At 45.0% G+C, this 17242-nt stretch overlaps 1 protein-coding gene across 2 annotated transcripts in view; it reads right to left on the reverse strand.

Moving 5' to 3' along the window:
* Window positions 1–8235: 8235 nt before the first annotated feature.
* Window positions 8236–17242, reverse strand: part of LOC138445057 (solute carrier family 22 member 2) — a 33348-nt gene continuing 24341 nt past the window's right edge. For both annotated transcript variants that reach the window (XM_069598863.1, XM_069598864.1), the window contains one exon: window positions 8236–10128. In XM_069598863.1, the coding sequence (XP_069454964.1) occupies window positions 10062–10128 (67 nt within the window). In that variant the 3' untranslated portion in view covers window positions 8236–10061. The remainder of the gene's footprint in view (window positions 10129–17242) is intronic.

The raw sequence follows: 17242 nt of genomic DNA on the forward strand, positions 1-17242 counted from the left end.
GAAGCACAGGTGAAACAGCCTTGAGGTGTGATCTTTGGTGGATCCACTCGGCAAGACTGCGTGCCAGTGGTGAGTGCGTGTGCGGGTGTGAGAGAGTGAGTGAGTGAGTGAGAGAGAAGCTGTGGGTGGGGACGACGGCATGGAAAAGCAGGCTCTCCTGTGGTATGTCAGTGCGTTAATTTCTAACACCTTCGGAAGGACAATTCGATACTTGCAGCAGAAGTCTGTAAATGTGCACCGCATAGCTAGTAAACGGAGCAATCCGTCTCAACGCTAGGTCAGCCCTTACCCACTCTGCCTCTCGCCTCAGCAGTTGCAGAAGCAAAGTAGCAGCAGTGAAGACAAGTCAGACCTCTCTCTCAAGGCCCTCCTCACTTCTCTCTGACGCTGTCTTCCCCTTCATCTTCTGCTGTCTATTCACCTTCGCCTAGTTTGATCTATTGGAGAACCCTGTTTAATCGGTTTCATGGGACTTCCTTTCATTCCGGACATTTGCTCTTAATGAATCCCCCCTTCTCTGGATGCTTTAGAAAGAATGGCTCGCTAGTTGAACTTGGCCAAGTTCTCTGGAGCCACATTTGGAAGAAGGGAGAGGGACTCTCGTCTTTAGACTTCCCCCTTTGTCCTCTCGTTACCTTAATTACCACGGCCACCGCACTTAGCAGTCTCTTGCCTTTGGAAGAGAGAAAACTGTGATTTTAAGATGTGTTTGAGCTGAGACAGTGATGCGTCAGTGTCTGACCCTGGACAGTCACTTCCAACAGACAGCCGGGCATGGCTTTGGAGGAGTCCCTGGACAGCACCAGGGGCTGCTCTCCTTTAAAGACCCAGGAATAGATGTTTTCCTGGCCTCCCAACTCAGCATGTCTCCGAGAAGAAAACAACCCACGTTGTAGGCTGTGGGAAAACATTGCTGTGCTGTTTGTGTGATAATGGGGTTAAACAGAGCCTGAGAGAGGGGGTGGAGCTTTGGGACTTTCTCCCGGTTGAAGGTCCCACCAGGAGATAGGAAGCCTGGGGCAGGCATACGGGGATGTGTGGAACAGCTTCTCAGATCAGAGTTGGCCAACACGCTAGTTATCTGTGATGGCTGAGGCTCAGAGTCTAAATGGTCATTAGGGATAGGGAATTAGAAAAAGAACTGCAAAATAAACCCAAAGTAAGAAAAATGAAGATGAAGATCAAAGCAGAAAGTAATAAAAATATAAAACAAAGATGAAAGAAGAGACTGAAATTAACTGTATTTCAGTAACATTTTAAAAATATATATTAAAAAAGTTGATATCGCTAAAATAAGACCACAGGCCCCAAAAGGATTCACTTGTACTACATCAGGCTACCAAACCAGGGCTGAATACCTAACTTAACTGAAGCTTCAGACTCCCCCAGAAATACAGCCTTAACCTGTTGGTCAGATACTTTCCGGTCAGCACCTTCTCCATGCCCCAAAGGAAGGTGAGGCAGTGCACCTGAAAGACCCCTTTTCCACTGAAGAAAAATGATCTGAATCTGAAACAGTTTTGTTTCCATGTTTACGACTTCCTTGTCCTGCCTTTGGGGCTTCCCAGGGAGCTCAGTGGTAAAGAATCCACCTGCCAACGCAGGAGACGTGGGTTCTACCGCTGGGTCGGGAAGATCCCCTGGAGAAGGAAATGGCAACTTACTCCAGTATTGTTGCCTGGAGAATCTCATGGACGCAGGAGCCTGGCGGGCTACAGTCCATGAGTTTGCAAAAGAGCTGTACACCACTTAGCCAATGAGCACACACGCGCTCCCTCATATCCATCCTGTCTTTAGCAAACTTCTCTTTCTGTCACCCTTTGAAGCTTCTTTCCACACAATGCGTGGGATGCTGCCTGATGCCTGAATTGTTAATAAAGTCAATTAGATCTTTAAAATGTATTCAGTGGAATTTTTGTTTTTTAACAGGATGCATACACACATTTGTGTGTGGGTGTGTCTGTGTGCGTGTTGCACATTCAAAACAAGGAAATCAGAGAGACAAAATCTGGAATAGTTGTTACCTTTGGTGTGATGGAGGCTAGATCAGGAATGAAGTCAGAAAGGAAATCTTTATTGGTGACCCATCAATCACGTGTATTTTTATAGGCACCATATCCTGCCTAACACGTTTTTTTTTTTTTAAGTACATGCATTGCAGAAAACTGAGGAAATGCCAAAGTTATGAAGAAGAAAATGTAAAACTACCTTCCTCTCAGTCTTAATGTTATTTCTCTTTGAACCATTTAAAGTGTTTCTAAAATGTCTTTTATTTTTTCCTTCTTTCTGAAAGAGTACTTGAGAATACTTGAACCTGTTTTTGTGATTTCTGGTTGCTTTGTGGACAAAAATTCCTGTGTGATGCTCTAGACACTGATGGCCTCAGGACCTCTGAACATGCTCCCGGAAGTGTCCCCAGGCTGTCGAGCTTGTGCAGTTAGTGTCTAGTGTGTTCGTTATGGGATAAATCTCATTGCTATGCTCTTCTTAAATGCCCCTTTAGCCTCTGGCTCCACAGCTAATAGTCATCCTTTTTCTTTTCTCCCTAAATCTCTCTCATCTGTCCGCTTCTCTTGGCTCCGTGCCTTCTGCTGCCCATCCCATCTCTCCCTGCCCAGCTCTCTGTCCACAAGGTCAAGGTTGGGCACCCCTGGCCACTCTGCCTGCCTCTCCCCCTCCTGCCCATGCTTATCTTCAGCCTCTCAGGGTATTGTCCCCAAACCCCAAATTGTCCTCCAAGTATTCTCCTTTGTCTGTGAACTCCTAGAACTGTACTATTGGCTCCCCAGGGAGACTTGTCCCCGCTCAAGAAGCAAGACCAGCTTGACTTTGGGAGTCTGGGCACTTCCCTCTTGGTCCTCAGGCTAGCTCCACATTGCGCTGCCATCACTAGGGTATTTCCCCCATCCACCTGCGGCGTCAAAGCCCACACCCATCTTGTTCATCTTGTCCTGGTGAACAGTGTTCCCGAGTAGAGGAGACCCCCGCACTTTGTGCCGTGGTTAGTGGTCTGAGGCTGTTTCTCTAGTGATGAGGGACACCCCAGACAGGGTCCTGCTTACAGCACCCATCTGTTGTGTTTGAACTGGGCCCCTGAAGGGTTGTGAGCTCTGGGGGCTCAGGCACTGGGTGGCCTCTACCGCCTCTGTGGTTTCTGAACCTAGTCTTTCTGCCTGACAGGAAAATCATCACTGAACATCTGTTCTGGGGGTAAAATATCTGTAACATTCCACAAGATTTCCTGGGGATGACAGATGGCTTAGAAAATGTGCAAGAAAGATATGAATATGGACCTCTACAGAGTTCTTCTTCTTTTCAAAATCTGAAGATGATAAACATTTTTGTCACTGGCAGTAAAATCTCAATGAGAAATGCTGGTTACCAGAACCCTCATGCTAAGCAGCTTCAGTTGCGTCTGACTCTGCGACCCTATGGACTGTAGCCCCGCCAGGCTCCTCTGTCCACGGGATTCCCCAGGCAAGAACACCGGAGTGGTTTGTTATGTCCTCCTCCAGGGGATCTTCCCGACCCAGGGTTTGAACCTGCATCTCTTATGTCTCCTGCATTGGCAGGCAGGTTCTTTATCACTAGCGCCACCTGGGAGGCCCACAGAAACCCTCAGCATGTCTAAATAGAGATGTCTGGAGCTGGGAAGAGTGTTCTGGGCTGGAGTCTCGGACCTGGGAATCCAAGCCAGCACTAGTGTTCTGAGTCATTGTTTTTAGGAGTTTCTGGGCATCTAAGTACTGAAATGATTGAACGCTGGGATAGAGACTGCTAGTTCCCACAACCCAGCAGAACTGGTTTCCAGAATTAACACCCTCTGCCCCACAGGTCACTCCCCAGCTGATCCCTAAGATTCTGGGGCATGGAGCAGGTCTTTTCTGATGAGGGGCCAGAGGAGAGATTGGCTTGCTCTTATCCAGAGAGTCGTATCCAGCTCTTTTGTGATCCCATGGATTGTAGCCCTCTAGGCTGCTCTGTCCATGGAATTTTTCAGGCAACACTACTGGAGCGGGTTGCTATTTCTTCCTCCAGAGATCTTCCTGATCCAGGGATCGACTCTGTGTCTCCTGGATTGCAGGCAGATTCTTTACCTGCTGAGCCATTGGTGTCAAAGGGCCCTGGTGTGGCCAGGGAGGGTGGGTGTGCGGGGAGAGGCAGGGAACCTGGAACACGGACGCCTCAATTTTGCCAGGCCCGGTAGTGATCGAGGTGGCGTCCTTGGGTGCTTTATGCTTGAGGGCAAGCACTCCTGGGGCGAGATGCGCTGGGCTCTCGGCAGGGAAATGCAGATTGAGGGCACGTGGAAATCACACAGACCCCCAAATCACAGCAGCCAGAGACTGACGGACGGGGTCCCCTCTCACCCCACATCTTCCTGCCTTAGACAAATCGTTGCTGGAGACATCTGAACGTGAACCTGAGCCCGAGACCCGCTTGCCGGATGGTGTAAGCGTGGAGTCAGACTGTTTGGGGAGAGAAGTCTTTGCCAAGTCAGTTTTGATTTCAGAACTTTTATGGGGGTCACCCAAGTTCACAGCTTCAGAGTTCTAGTTAACCGAGGATACTGTGCTAAGACCTGCCAAACAGGGAAAACGGAAGACAGCTTTACTCTTGGGGTTTGACCAGGGTCCTAGTGTTTTAACGTATTGTCCTATTTGTCAAACTTGCATGAGAGAAACAAGGGGAGTTCTATGTTTTGTTTAGCGTAGCGGCATTGGGCTTAGAAGGAGCTCTTGAGACCAGCCTCCAGTGAACTGGTTTACAGAGCGACACCCCCCACCCTGCCCCGTGAATGTGAATTCTGTGTCCCGATGAAGCAGGATGCCTGAGTGTGTCTGTGAGGGTGTTTCAGGATGAGATCGGCATTGGAAGTGGTGGACTCAGCAAAAGTGGATGCCCCTTGCCACGAACAACCTGGGTGGGCATCGTCCAGTCCGTGGACTGAGCAGAAGAAGGAAGAGAGGAGGGAGTGTTGTCCCTGGCTGCCACCCTCCCTTCCTGCTGCGGAGAGCGGCATCTGTCTTCAGCCCTGGGACTGGGAGTCCCAGCATCGGCTCCCTCGGTCTTTACAGCTGGCTTTCCCGGGTCTCTGGCTTACAGATCGTGGGACTTCTCAGCCCTCACAATCGTGTAAGCCAGTTTCCTTTCATGTATGTGTATATATCGTGCGTTGGTTCTGTTTCCTCCGGGGAACCCCGATGGGCACACCTTCTGTCTGTGAAACTGTAACAGATCAGAACCCCGTGGGACCTTCCTGGGGCAGACCCCTCCCCCCTATCCTCTGCTGTAGCTCCTCCCTGAAGCACAGATCACGGTATTTCATGCTTATTTCCTGAGTTTGTCAGATGCTACCACCAAAGGGAAGAAATTAGCTGCTTGATGGTACTGAGCACTGTAACCCCCAGATCTAATGGAGCCTAAGGATTGCTCAGGGTTACCTCTGTGACACTGCCATGTTACCTTCCCATCAGCCAGTCAGAAACGACACAGGAACTGATCACAAACCCTGCCATCCCTCCCACCCCCGTCTTTAAAAATGCTTTGCTGAACTCCTTCAGGGAGTTGATGGGTTTTGGGGGGAAGAGACACGCATTCTCCTCACATGATCCTGAGGTTTGCAGTAAACCTTTCTTGGCTCCAAACTCTAACATTCAGGTTTATTTGGCCTTGCTGTGTGTCGGGCACACAGACTTGCGTGGGTAGCAAAACCAGCTGGAGAGCCCTCAGCTCGGCTAGGTGGCCACATTCTAATGTGACCACCCATCTGTGTCTCTTAGCTGAGTTACAGGAGGACCAGGGATCAATTAGATTTGCTCCTAAATCTGTTTTTTTTCTTTGAACTCGATATTGTGATTACCTAATTTGATGACATCATGTAATCTGATGAAATAGAAAGGTAAAAATGCATTTTTAATACCCAATTCAATTGAAGTAAGTTAAATCAACAGTCCCTTACATTTGGGCACTGGTGACTGGTTTCGTGGAAGACAATATTGCCACTGGCCTGGGTGGGGTTATAGTTTTGATTTTGCCTGCCCAATGCTCACCTCCTGCTGTTCATCCCAGTTTCTAACAGGCTATAGTCTGTGGCCTGGGGGTTGGGGACACCTGAATTAAATGCTTTCATGATATTCAATAGAGTGAGTCACTAAAAATGTCATGTAAATGTGGACAAGTCAAATATTAAAGAAAAAAAGTATGGTAAAAATCTGGAATTTTGGATCCAGGTTGTTTCAAAGTGTTTTGAGTTTTGGTTCTATTTTAAAGAGACTCAAATTGCAAATGATCAACAATGCATTAGGAACGTGGCTTATGCCAGAAAAAGCCAAAGAACTCCTAACAGGAGACATATTCTTAGAGAAAAGATGTTCCTCCTTCATTGAAGAAATAAAAATACATTCTTTTTGTTTTAGGTTAAATGAAAATAATAGTCTTTGATGAGTGGGACTTTTTAGATAACGGGGTTTCTACTGAACACATCTTACAACGTGGATAGAGTGGTCCCTGACTCTTCCCCTCCCAAGTCGCCCCTCCCAGTTTCCATGGCCACCCCAATCTGCATGGCCCACCTAGTTCTTTTCCTCAAGAGTGCTGGGGCTTTCGGGAATCACCACACCCAGAACACGCCCCAAGGCCACTGGGCAGCCCAACCCACCCCAGGGCACAGGGAGGGAAGCCACAAGGGGCCCTGTGCACAAGCGTGCTGGTGTAATGTGAGCTCTTCTTTCCAAACTGCCACCTTCTTACCTGACTTCTTGCCTGTTCGCTTACACAACTGGTGTTGCATTCCAGGCACACAGAAGAAGGAACACAGACTTTAGAATGTTAATAGTATTGCCTTCCCTGTGGTTTTATTGCTTTTTTAAATTCCAACATTCCTTTCAGTTTACAAAGGTGGGATTCTATCCAGAGGTCAGCAAACTTTTCCCATAAAGGGCTGCTGTGCTGTGCTTAATCACTCAGTCATGTCTGACTCTTTGCAACCCCATGAACTGTTGCCCACCAGGCTTCTCTGTCCAGGGTGATTCTCCAGGCAAGAATACTAGAGTGGGTTGCCATGCCCTCCTCCAGGGAATCTTCCCAACCCAGGGATTGAACCCAGGTCTCCCGCATTGCAGACGGATTCTTTACCACCTGAGCCACCAGGGAAGCCCACGAATACTGATGTGGGCAGCCTATCCCTTCTCCAAGGGATCTTCCAGGAATTGAACTGGGGTCTTCTACACTGCAGGTGGATTCTTTACCAGCTGAGCTATCAGGTAAACCCCATAAAGGGCTAGATAGAAATATTTTGAGGTTTGTGCATCAAAGAATCTTTGCAGCAGCCACTCACTCTGCTGCAGTGGCTGCAAAGTTGCCTTAGACAATGTAGAAGTCAATGGGTGTGGCTGTGTGTCAATAAAACTTTATTTAAAAACAGGCAGCATGCTGAATTTGGTTTATGGACTGAAACTTGTGTCAACAGCAAGAGTTCTTAACTGAGCGAGGGATTGGTAAAAGCCTGTGAAAGTATTTGCACATTTTAGGTATGCAGTTTTCTGGACAGAGGAACCATAGTTTCCCTCGGATGTCAAAGACATTTTGAACATTAACTTTAAGAAACATTGTTACAGAGAAGTGGCCTCTTCTGGGTCCCCATAGCATTTCATTAAAAAAATTTTTAATTTAAAAAATTAAAAAAATTTTCATCTTTTATTTTGAAATAACTAGATTCATGGGAATTTACAAAGGTAATCCAAAGAGATTCTGGGTCCCCTTCACCTGGTGTTCCCCAATGGTTCCATCTCACATAATTATAGAAAGTATCAAAACCTAACTTTGGTGCTCTGTGTGAATATAGACCCATGTCACTTTATCACACGTGTGGATTTATGTAACCACTACTGTAATTAACTACTGATCTGTTTTCCATCTCAGTAGTTTTTCCTTTCATGAGTGACCTTTGGAGATTGGCCTTTATCAGTCAGCCTAGCACCCTTGAGTTCCATTCAAGTTGTGTGTGTCTTGTTGCCTTGTTCCTTTTTCTTGCTGAGGAGTGTTCCTTGGTATGAGGGACATTTTAATTATTTCCAGATTTTGTTTAACTAGAGACAAAAACTGCCATGAGCAATTGTGTATGGCATTTTGTGTGGATGTATGTTTTCCTTTCTCTGGGATAAATACCTAGGAGGGCAATTGCTGAGTGATATTGTAAGCACACGTTTAGTTTTTAAAGAAACCATCAAACTATTTCCCAGTTAATCATTTATTTTTTTAAACCAGCATGAGCATGCCACAGATCAGCACATGGAAAAGTAAAAATGCAAGAATTGCAGAAAAAGTAAAATCTTTCTAGTCATTCCTGTGCACTGCAGTCCCGTGCTCCCCCCAGATCATTAGTTAGATGCACATCCTATTATTTCTACATGCTGCTGCTAAGTCACTTCAGTCGTGTCCGACTCTGTGTGACCCCATAGACGGCAGCACATGAGGCTCCGCCGTCCCTGGTATTCTCCAGGCAAGAACACTGGAGTGGGTTGCCATTTCCTTCTCCAATGCTTGAAAGTGAAAAGTGAAAGTGAAGTCGCTCAGTCATGTCCAACCCTCATCGACCCCATGAACTGCAGCCTTCCAGACTCCTCTGCCCACGGGATTTTCCAGGCAAGAGTACTGGAGTGGGGTGCCATTGCCTTCTACATCCTTATTCTACATCCTTATTCCAAAACTCACCTTAGCCCTTCACCATGAAGGTCTTTATATGGAGTAGCTATATATCATTTTCACTCTTTTTCAACTGATGAGTTGATATACCATAGTTTATTTAAGCATTCCTCACATACAAGGACTTTGGTTATTTCCAATTTTTGCTCTCATCAGCAAATGATGCAATGAATACCTCCAAGATGAATCTGTATACACTTTAGTGTTTCTCAAAAATAGACACCTAGTGGTGAAATTGTTGGGTCCAGATGTGCACATTTCTAATATGAGCACAGACACTGCCAAGCTGCTTTTTAAAGACTAAACCAATCCACTCATGCATGCCAGCAATGCAGAAAGTTCTTTCATATCCTCATCCACACTTGATATTTTCAATTTTATTTTTATTAATTTTATTAGTTAATCTGAAGAGTGAAAATATTTCATTATTATTTCCCTAACAGTGAGGATATACACCTTTATATATATATAAAACCTAACCATTTTTAAAAGCTATTTCTATAAATAACTTTGTATTCTTGAACCATTTTTCCTATGGTCTGTCTAAAGGATTATCATTTCTTTATTGACTTTTAGTAGCTTTTAGTTTATTTTGGATATTAGCCCTTTAATATTTTATAGGCAAATATTTCCCCGAATCTGTCACTCATCCATTAAGTTTACTTTTGGGGTGTGTTAAACAGCTAGCCTCATTTAATTTAGCCTTGTTTTGTGTAGTCACATCAATCCATCAGTCATCCACTTTATGTCTCTTGGATTATGCTTTTGCCTAATAAGTCCTCCTTATTTCAAATTGTGGAAATATATTTTTTCTGCTAACTGTTGGAGCTGATGCTAGATGCTCCAGCCAGCACATTAAGTCTAGAACCTGGAGTAAGAGCACTCATATCAGTAAATCTTACCTGACTCATTATTATGTTTCATCCTCCTGGACCTTGTATCTTTACAATTCACTCCTAAACTTGTAGCCAGATTTCTGCTGATTTAAATGATAAAATCTTGACATTCTTTTTATATGTAAGCTATTTCTTTCCTAGACAGACTTTTTGTTTCTCCGTTGAGATATTCTAGAACCTACTCTGGAAATATCTGGTCCAGAGGAGTACTGGCATCCCCTCTTAAGGTACCTATGTAAGATGAGGTCGTTAGAAGTGTTCAAGCAAGTGAAGATTGCAGGGCCTCATCCTAGAGGCAGCTTTTCATACAGCAGTACGACAGACCCCATTTGGTTACAGATCGAGGTTAATATTATCCAAAGAGAAGTAAGGTTGACATGTATAGGCTTTGTGGTGAGAGCAGAAATCTCTGATTCTTGCCTTTTTATGGTCAAAGCAAACTAGAGCAGCTCTCTCTTCTTAATTTAGTGGAGTGTCTAGTTTCTTGACTTCAATGTAAATCATCTTTTCTTTGTTTTTTCCTGACCTGCAATAACAAAACAAAAAAGGAGAGAGGAGAAAGAGATTATGAGGAACTGAAAATCAAGATAAAGTGGATAATGGAAGAATGGAGCAACAAATGAGTATGAGCTTTGTCCAGGATCAGTCTTGCCAAGTGTTCCTTGTGGTGATGCTCAAAAAGGAAATGGACAGAGCATTGTGAGCAGCTAATGTGGATGGAGTCTTTCCTAAAATGCTCTCTTAGGAGTGGGACTGGCCCACATTCTTTATTCAAGGTGTTTCCCTCCTCTCTGTAATAGAGAACATAGTAGATATCTAAATTTGATTTTCTGTCACTTAGATGAATGCAAAATATAGACACTGCTATCATCTGCTCTGCAAATAGGACTTGAGAAACCATTTTACCAAAGATTATTGCTTTTCAGTAAAAGTAAGGAGCAAATAAAAAGTAATTCAGAAATTTTTTCAAATTGCAACTTTTCTCAGTCATCTTGTCTTTGTGAATATGAGGATCTTGCTGACACTGATGTAAAAATGCTGCTTTCTTCACTCTGCTGTTCCCAGCCACACCCTCTTGGCATGTTTGTGTTTATAATACTGAAATCCAGGTTGGGGCTGCTCCTGGGTCCCCCAACTCCTCATAGAATGCCCCCCACCTGGGGGGGCTTAGTCTTGCCTCAGTCTCTGGATCCATCTGAGATAGAGAGAGGAACAGAGCTCGCCTGAATCCAGGTGGCTCTGGAGTCCTGTCAGACTCCAGATGCAGGGGCCCAAGCTCAACAACCAAGCTCCAAGGGCCTCCTTGTCAACAGTGGCAGCAACAAAAATGATAGCTGCAGCAGCAACAGAAGCAACAGCAGCAGCAACAGCAGTAACAGAAACAACAGCAGCAGCAACAGCAACAGCAGCAGCAGTAACAACAGGAACAACAGCAGCAACAACAGCAGTAACAACAACAGCAGCAACAAACGCATCAGCAATAGCAGTAACAGCAACAGCAGCAACAAAAACAGCAGCAGCAAAAACAGCAGCAACAACAACAGCAGCAACACCACCAACAGCAGCAACAGCAGTAGCAACAACAGCAGCAGTAGCAGCAACAACAGCAGCAGCATCAAAAGCAACAGCAGCAACAACAGCAACAGCAGCAGCAGCAGCAACAACAGCAACAGCAGCAACATCAGCAACAGCAGCAACAGCAAAAACAGCAACAGCAGCAACAACAGCAACAGCAGCAGCAGTAACAGTAAAAACAGCAACAGCAGCAACAATAGCAGTAGGAATAACAGCAGCAACAAAAACAGCAGCAGCAACAACAGCAACAGAAGCAACAACAGCAACAGTGACAACAACAGCAGGAGAAACAATAGCAACAGCACCAACAACATCAGCAGCAGCAACAGCACCAACAACAGCAACAGCATCAACAGCAGTAACAACAGCAACAGTAACAGAAACAACGGCAACAATAGCAATAGCAGCAACATCAACAGCAGCAGCAATAGCAGCAACAACAGCAGCAGCAGTAGCAGAAACAAGCAACAACAGCAACTACAGCAAGAGCAGTAACAACAGAAACAACAGCAACAACAGAAATAACAGCAACAGCAAGAGCAACAGCAGTAATAGTAACAACAGCAGCAGTAACAGCAGCAGAAATAGTAACAGCAACAACAGCAGCAGCAAAAGCTATTGTTGCTGCAACAACAACAGCAGCAAAGCAGCAACAACAATCGCAGGAGCAGCAGCAGCAGGAACAGCCAGGGTGCTGGTTACTGAAGGCAGCCCTGCACCTTGCACACCTCATCCCTCTCGTGAGCTCAGCCCTCTGGGGTGAGGTGTGTCCATGAACCCTGGCCTTGGGCTGCCAGCATTAAAACCTTGGCTTTGTTACTTACTGACTTTGGGCAAATCTCTCTTTTTTATTCTGTTGTCAAATGGGGTTAATAATACTACCTACTGCCTACGGTTGTTGCAAGGATTAAATGAGGTGATACAGGAGAAGGGCTTGCAAAGCACTAGATGAAAGCTCTCAGGACATGTAAGCTATTGCAGCTCAATTTTACAGGAAAGGAAACAGGCTGAAGGGGTGAAATAGGTGTATGTTAGTAAGTCAGAAGGCTCTCTGTACCTAGGATGGGCTCAGGGACTGAATAACTTGAGTGGTGGTGCAGTTCCTGTCCTCCCTGGTCTTGCCCATGCTCACTCAGTGCCTGGGACACTCTATCTGGGTCGGCTCTCCACACCTAGTGAGAAGCGTGCCTGACCCCAGGTGCCGACTACAGTTGCCCCCTCTCCTGGGTGCCTCTACCTCCCACCAGCTGGCCCCTCCTCATCTTTCTCTGCATGGGAGCCTCCACCTAATTCAGCTTCAGTCTCCATATTCTCACACACTCCTCCTGTCACGCTCTGAACCCTACTCATCTCTCTTCTGTCTTTGAAAGGTGAACTGGGTTACACAATAGGATAGAAAAGTGCAAATCTTCATAGATGTATTTGCAGATGGCATAGTTAGAAAGAATATAAAATAACAATAGGAATAATATTGCAAAATATCTCTTTAGCCTACTTTGAGCCAGTCTGATGAAAACGGAAAATTCTTTCAAGTACAGGTATATCGGTGTATCACTGAGCTTCACTTCCCTGTCTCAAAACCATTCAGCGTATATTTAAAAATTTGATTTCCAATAAACCATCTGAGTACCTATTTTATTGTTTTGTAAAACAGCTGTGAAAACTTCTATGAATAGTCTTGGTGGTTACTGAACATTTACTAACAGCCAGCCAGGCACTTTACATGCGTTATCCGCCCACCAGGCTCCTCTGTCCATGTGATTTCCCAGGCAAGAATACTGAAGTGGGTTGCCATTTCCTTCTCCAGGGGATCTTCCCGCCTCAGGGATCAAACCCACATCTTCTGTGTTGCACGTGGATTTTTTTACCTGCTGAGCCATCAGGGAAGTCCCATTTAATCATTACAAAAATTCAATGAATAGGAACTCTTGTTCCATTGACAGATGAAAAATTGAGCCCTAGTGGAGAGAAGCTAACATGATAGGAAATATGAGGACCCATAGCCCAGCAGGACCCTATGAAGCCTTTCCAGAATAGACACCCACCCATGACCTCCATTTGCCTTTGTCTGTAGAAAAACTTTAGTCAAAGAATAAATTTAATCAGAGAAGTGAGAAAATGCAGAAAAAAAAGGAAAACAGCCAAGCAAGACAAAATAATACTTTAACCATTAAATAAAGTCAAGGGCTATAGATAATATTCTGAGCCATGTCCTTTGAGCTGTTTTGCAGATACTGAAACCCTACCAGAAGGAAGAAACTACCTATGCTGCCCATAAACTCTAGACCCCAGACTGGTTGGAACCAGAAGGTTGATGATGCTGACTCCCAAGTACCTCACCACCAACCAATCAGAAGAATATTCATGAGATGGTCACACACCCCATAACCCCCTTCCCTCACCTTGTTTTATAAACGTTTCCTTGAAAATCTTCAGGAAGGTTGGTTCTTTTAAGCACTAGCTGCCCTGGACTCTTTGCTTGGCACCTGCAAAAAGAGCTGTTCTTTTCTACTTTACCCCAAAACTCTGTCTCTGAGATTCAATTGAGTCAGTGCACAGAGGCTGGGTTCTGGCATCAGCCCTAGCCTGTTCCTCGCCATCACATGTTGCTGCCTTGCTGACACTGGAACTGGCAGGGGAAAACCTAGGGGCGCCCCACATAGGGGTGCTGTAGAAGGAGCTCTGCATTTATTTCACAAATATTTGGAGAGCGCCTGCTCTCTGTGTGCAGGGACTATGCTTAGCTCTAGGGACATGACCATAACCGATGTAGAATTTCTGTCCTCCAGGAGAGGCACTCATGTGCACGGTAAGATGCATTGGACAAGATCTGTGGGGGTTGGTTGATCAAGATCAAGGCTCTCAAACTCAAAGGTCCACACTCACCAGATGGAAAACAGAAGTGTTCTAGGCACCAAGCATAGGGAAGGCAGGCCTGTGGCTGGCTCCCCAGGCATGCCCTTCAAAGAGCGGTGCTGTCACCGCTCAGCTCCTCCAAACTGTCAGCAGGAGGAAACTGCCTGCTCAGTGTTTCCCAATTCTCTGATTTAAAACAATGAAACAGATTCTGGAAATTCAGTTTATGTGGAATTTCCCACTTAAAAAAATTACATGGGCCAGGCAAGGCTCTTGAGAGCCCGGTGTCCCATCAACTGCTAGGGTATGACCTCTGGCTGAATTCAAAGCCTCTTCCAAGTTCTAGGAAAAGCCTCAGACCACTGTGACTCTTCTGCTATGACCTTTGCCCAAGTACTGAATATGTGAAATGTGAAGGGTTTGTAGCATGGGTACAATTCAGCTCAGTTCATGGCATCAGTGGGCTGAAAATGGACTATGGATAAAACAGTTATAGCTAAGCATGTCACAGAAACAGATTCATGGGGGGGTGTGTCACAAATGTTTCTCTGTATGTAGATTTGTTTTAAATTGTTTTATCTATTCATTTTTGATTGCACTGGGTCTTTGTTGCTGTGCTTGGGCTTTCTCCACTTGCGGCCAGCGATGGCAGCTCTCTAGCTGCGGTCCGAGGGGCTTCTCGCTGAGGTGGCTTCTCTTGCTGTGGAGCACAGGCTCTAGGCCCACGGGCTTCAGTAGTTGCTCCGTGCAGGCTTCGGTGGTGGGGGTCTCCTGGCTCTCGGGCATGGGGGCTTCCATAGCTGTGGTACACGGGCTCCGTAGTTGTGGCTCATTGGCCCTAGAGGGTGCATCTTCAGGACCACTAAGTTGTGGTCCACAGGCTTAGTTGCTCTGTGGCAAGTGGAATCCTCCTGGACCAGGGATTGAACCTGTGTCCCTTGCACTGGCAGGCGGATTCTTATCCACTGTACCAACCAAAAGGGAAGTCTCTGTTTTTGATTTTTTAAGGTTACTTTTAAAATAGAATTGTATGTGTTCAGAAATTGCAAAAAGTATGCACTGAAGAGTCTCCCTTCCACTTATATCCCATAGCCATCTAATTCCATAGATGATCAATGTTACGCATGTGCTTCCAGAGATAAAGTAAATTGCATATATAATTTATATTTATGTTTAATATATATTTAAGTTTCACATACATGTATTTTGCTCTTTGTACCCAAATGATTATATGCCTTTCTATGTTTTGCTTTTTTTTCCCCATTAATAATACATCTGGGAAAATTTCCTTATCAGTGTATATATATCAAGGTGCCTTGTTCTTTTTAATAACCATGGAGAATTTTACTGAATGACATATCATAATTTACCTAACTGGTCTCCCAGTCGATCGACGTTTATGTTGTACTCACTCTTTTGATACATAAAAATTGCTTTAATGAATAATCTTGTACAAACACCATTTTACACACATAAATTTCTACAAGTATGGAATTGCTGTATATGAAAGTGAACACATATACAATTTTGATACTATTGTCATACTGCCCATCAAAAAGATTTTAAGGACACTGCCTGTCTATCCACATCTTTTACCAACACAGTACAGTTGATCCTTAAACACACAAGTTTGAACTGCATGTGCCCACTTACATGTGGATTTTTTTCTATAAAAGAAGTTGTAAATTTTTTGGCAGTTTGTGACAATTTGAAAAATTCTCAGATGAAACATGTAGCCTAGAAATTTTGAAAAAACTAAGAAAAAGTTAAGTACATCATGAATGCATAAAGTATATGCAGGCATTAGTCTGGGCTTTCCTGGTGGCTCAATAGTAAAGAATCCATCTACAGGGCAGGAGGCGCTGGTTCGATCCCTAGGTCGGGAAGATGCCCTGGAGGAGGGCATGGCAACCCACTCCAGTATATCTGCCTGGAGAATCCCATGGACAGAGGAGCCTGGAGAAATGCAGTGTTGCAAGGAGTCACACATGACTGAGGCAACTGAGCACGCATGCACGCACAGACTTTAGTCTATCCCTACATAGGCATAAGGTGAGTGATATTTAATACAAAATTAATTAATAATGTATTCATTTTCTTATTGTTTTATAATTTTGCTTTCAAAGAATTACATTATCTTACATTATGCCTCTCTTGATCGTACTGGAGAACCTGCTTATCATCACAGGTAAGTGTTTTTTTTTTTTAATGTAACAAATGTTTCCAATACTGTATTATGAAATATGACTGTAATACCCTATGGCACAAATGTTTCATATTAATGCATCCATTCGTGTATAGGCTAGGCTGCTGTGAGCAGCGGAGGGCAATAGCATCAGTTGATTACAGTAGGCAGCCATAAAGCAACCACATAGATACCGCTTCGGTATCAGTGCATGAATCACTGCATGGTGGCCCAGATTCAGTCTCTAAGTCATGTCTGACTCGCAACCCTGCCAGGCTCCTCTGTCGATAGGAATTCCCCGGCAAGAATACTGGAGTGAGTTGCCATTTCCTCCTCCAGGGGATCTTCCCGACCCAGGGATCACACCTGTGTCTCCTGCATTGGCAGGTGGATTTTTTTTTTTTTCTTTTTTACCACTGAGCCACCTGGGAAGCCCGTGAATCATTATATCTGTAAATAAATATGGGTTTCTTTTTTACATTATCTTTTCATTTTTGTGGAGAAGGCAATGGCACCCCACTCCAGTACTCTTGCCTGGAAAATCCCATGGACGGAGGAGCCTGGTAGGCTGCAATCCATGGGGTCGCCAAGAGTCGGAAACAACTGAGCGACTTCCCGTTCACTTTTCACTTTCATACACTGGAGAAGGAAATGGCAGCCCACTCCAGTGTTCTTGCTTGGAGAATCCCAGGGATGGGGGAGCCTGGTGGGCTGCCGTCTATGGGGTCGCACAGAGTCAGACACGACTGAAGTGACTTAGCAGCAGTTTCATTTTTGATGTCACTTGTTATTAATACACGTAAAACCTAGTGTTTTCTTTTTAATTTTATTTATTTAGTTTTGGCTGTGCTGGGTCTTCCTTGCTGCGTGGGCTTTTCTCTAGCTTTGGCGTGCAGGGACTGCTCTCCTTTGTGGTGCGTGGGCTTCTCATTGCGGTGACTCTTCTCTTTGGGGAGCACGGGCTCTAGGGCGTGCAGGCTTCAGGATTTGTGGCACGTGGGCTCAGAAGTCGTGGTCCCCAGGC

The sequence above is a fragment of the Ovis canadensis genome, chromosome 8, assembly GCF_042477335.2.
Source record: "Ovis canadensis isolate MfBH-ARS-UI-01 breed Bighorn chromosome 8, ARS-UI_OviCan_v2, whole genome shotgun sequence".
Classification (NCBI taxonomy): domain Eukaryota; kingdom Metazoa; phylum Chordata; class Mammalia; order Artiodactyla; family Bovidae; genus Ovis; species Ovis canadensis.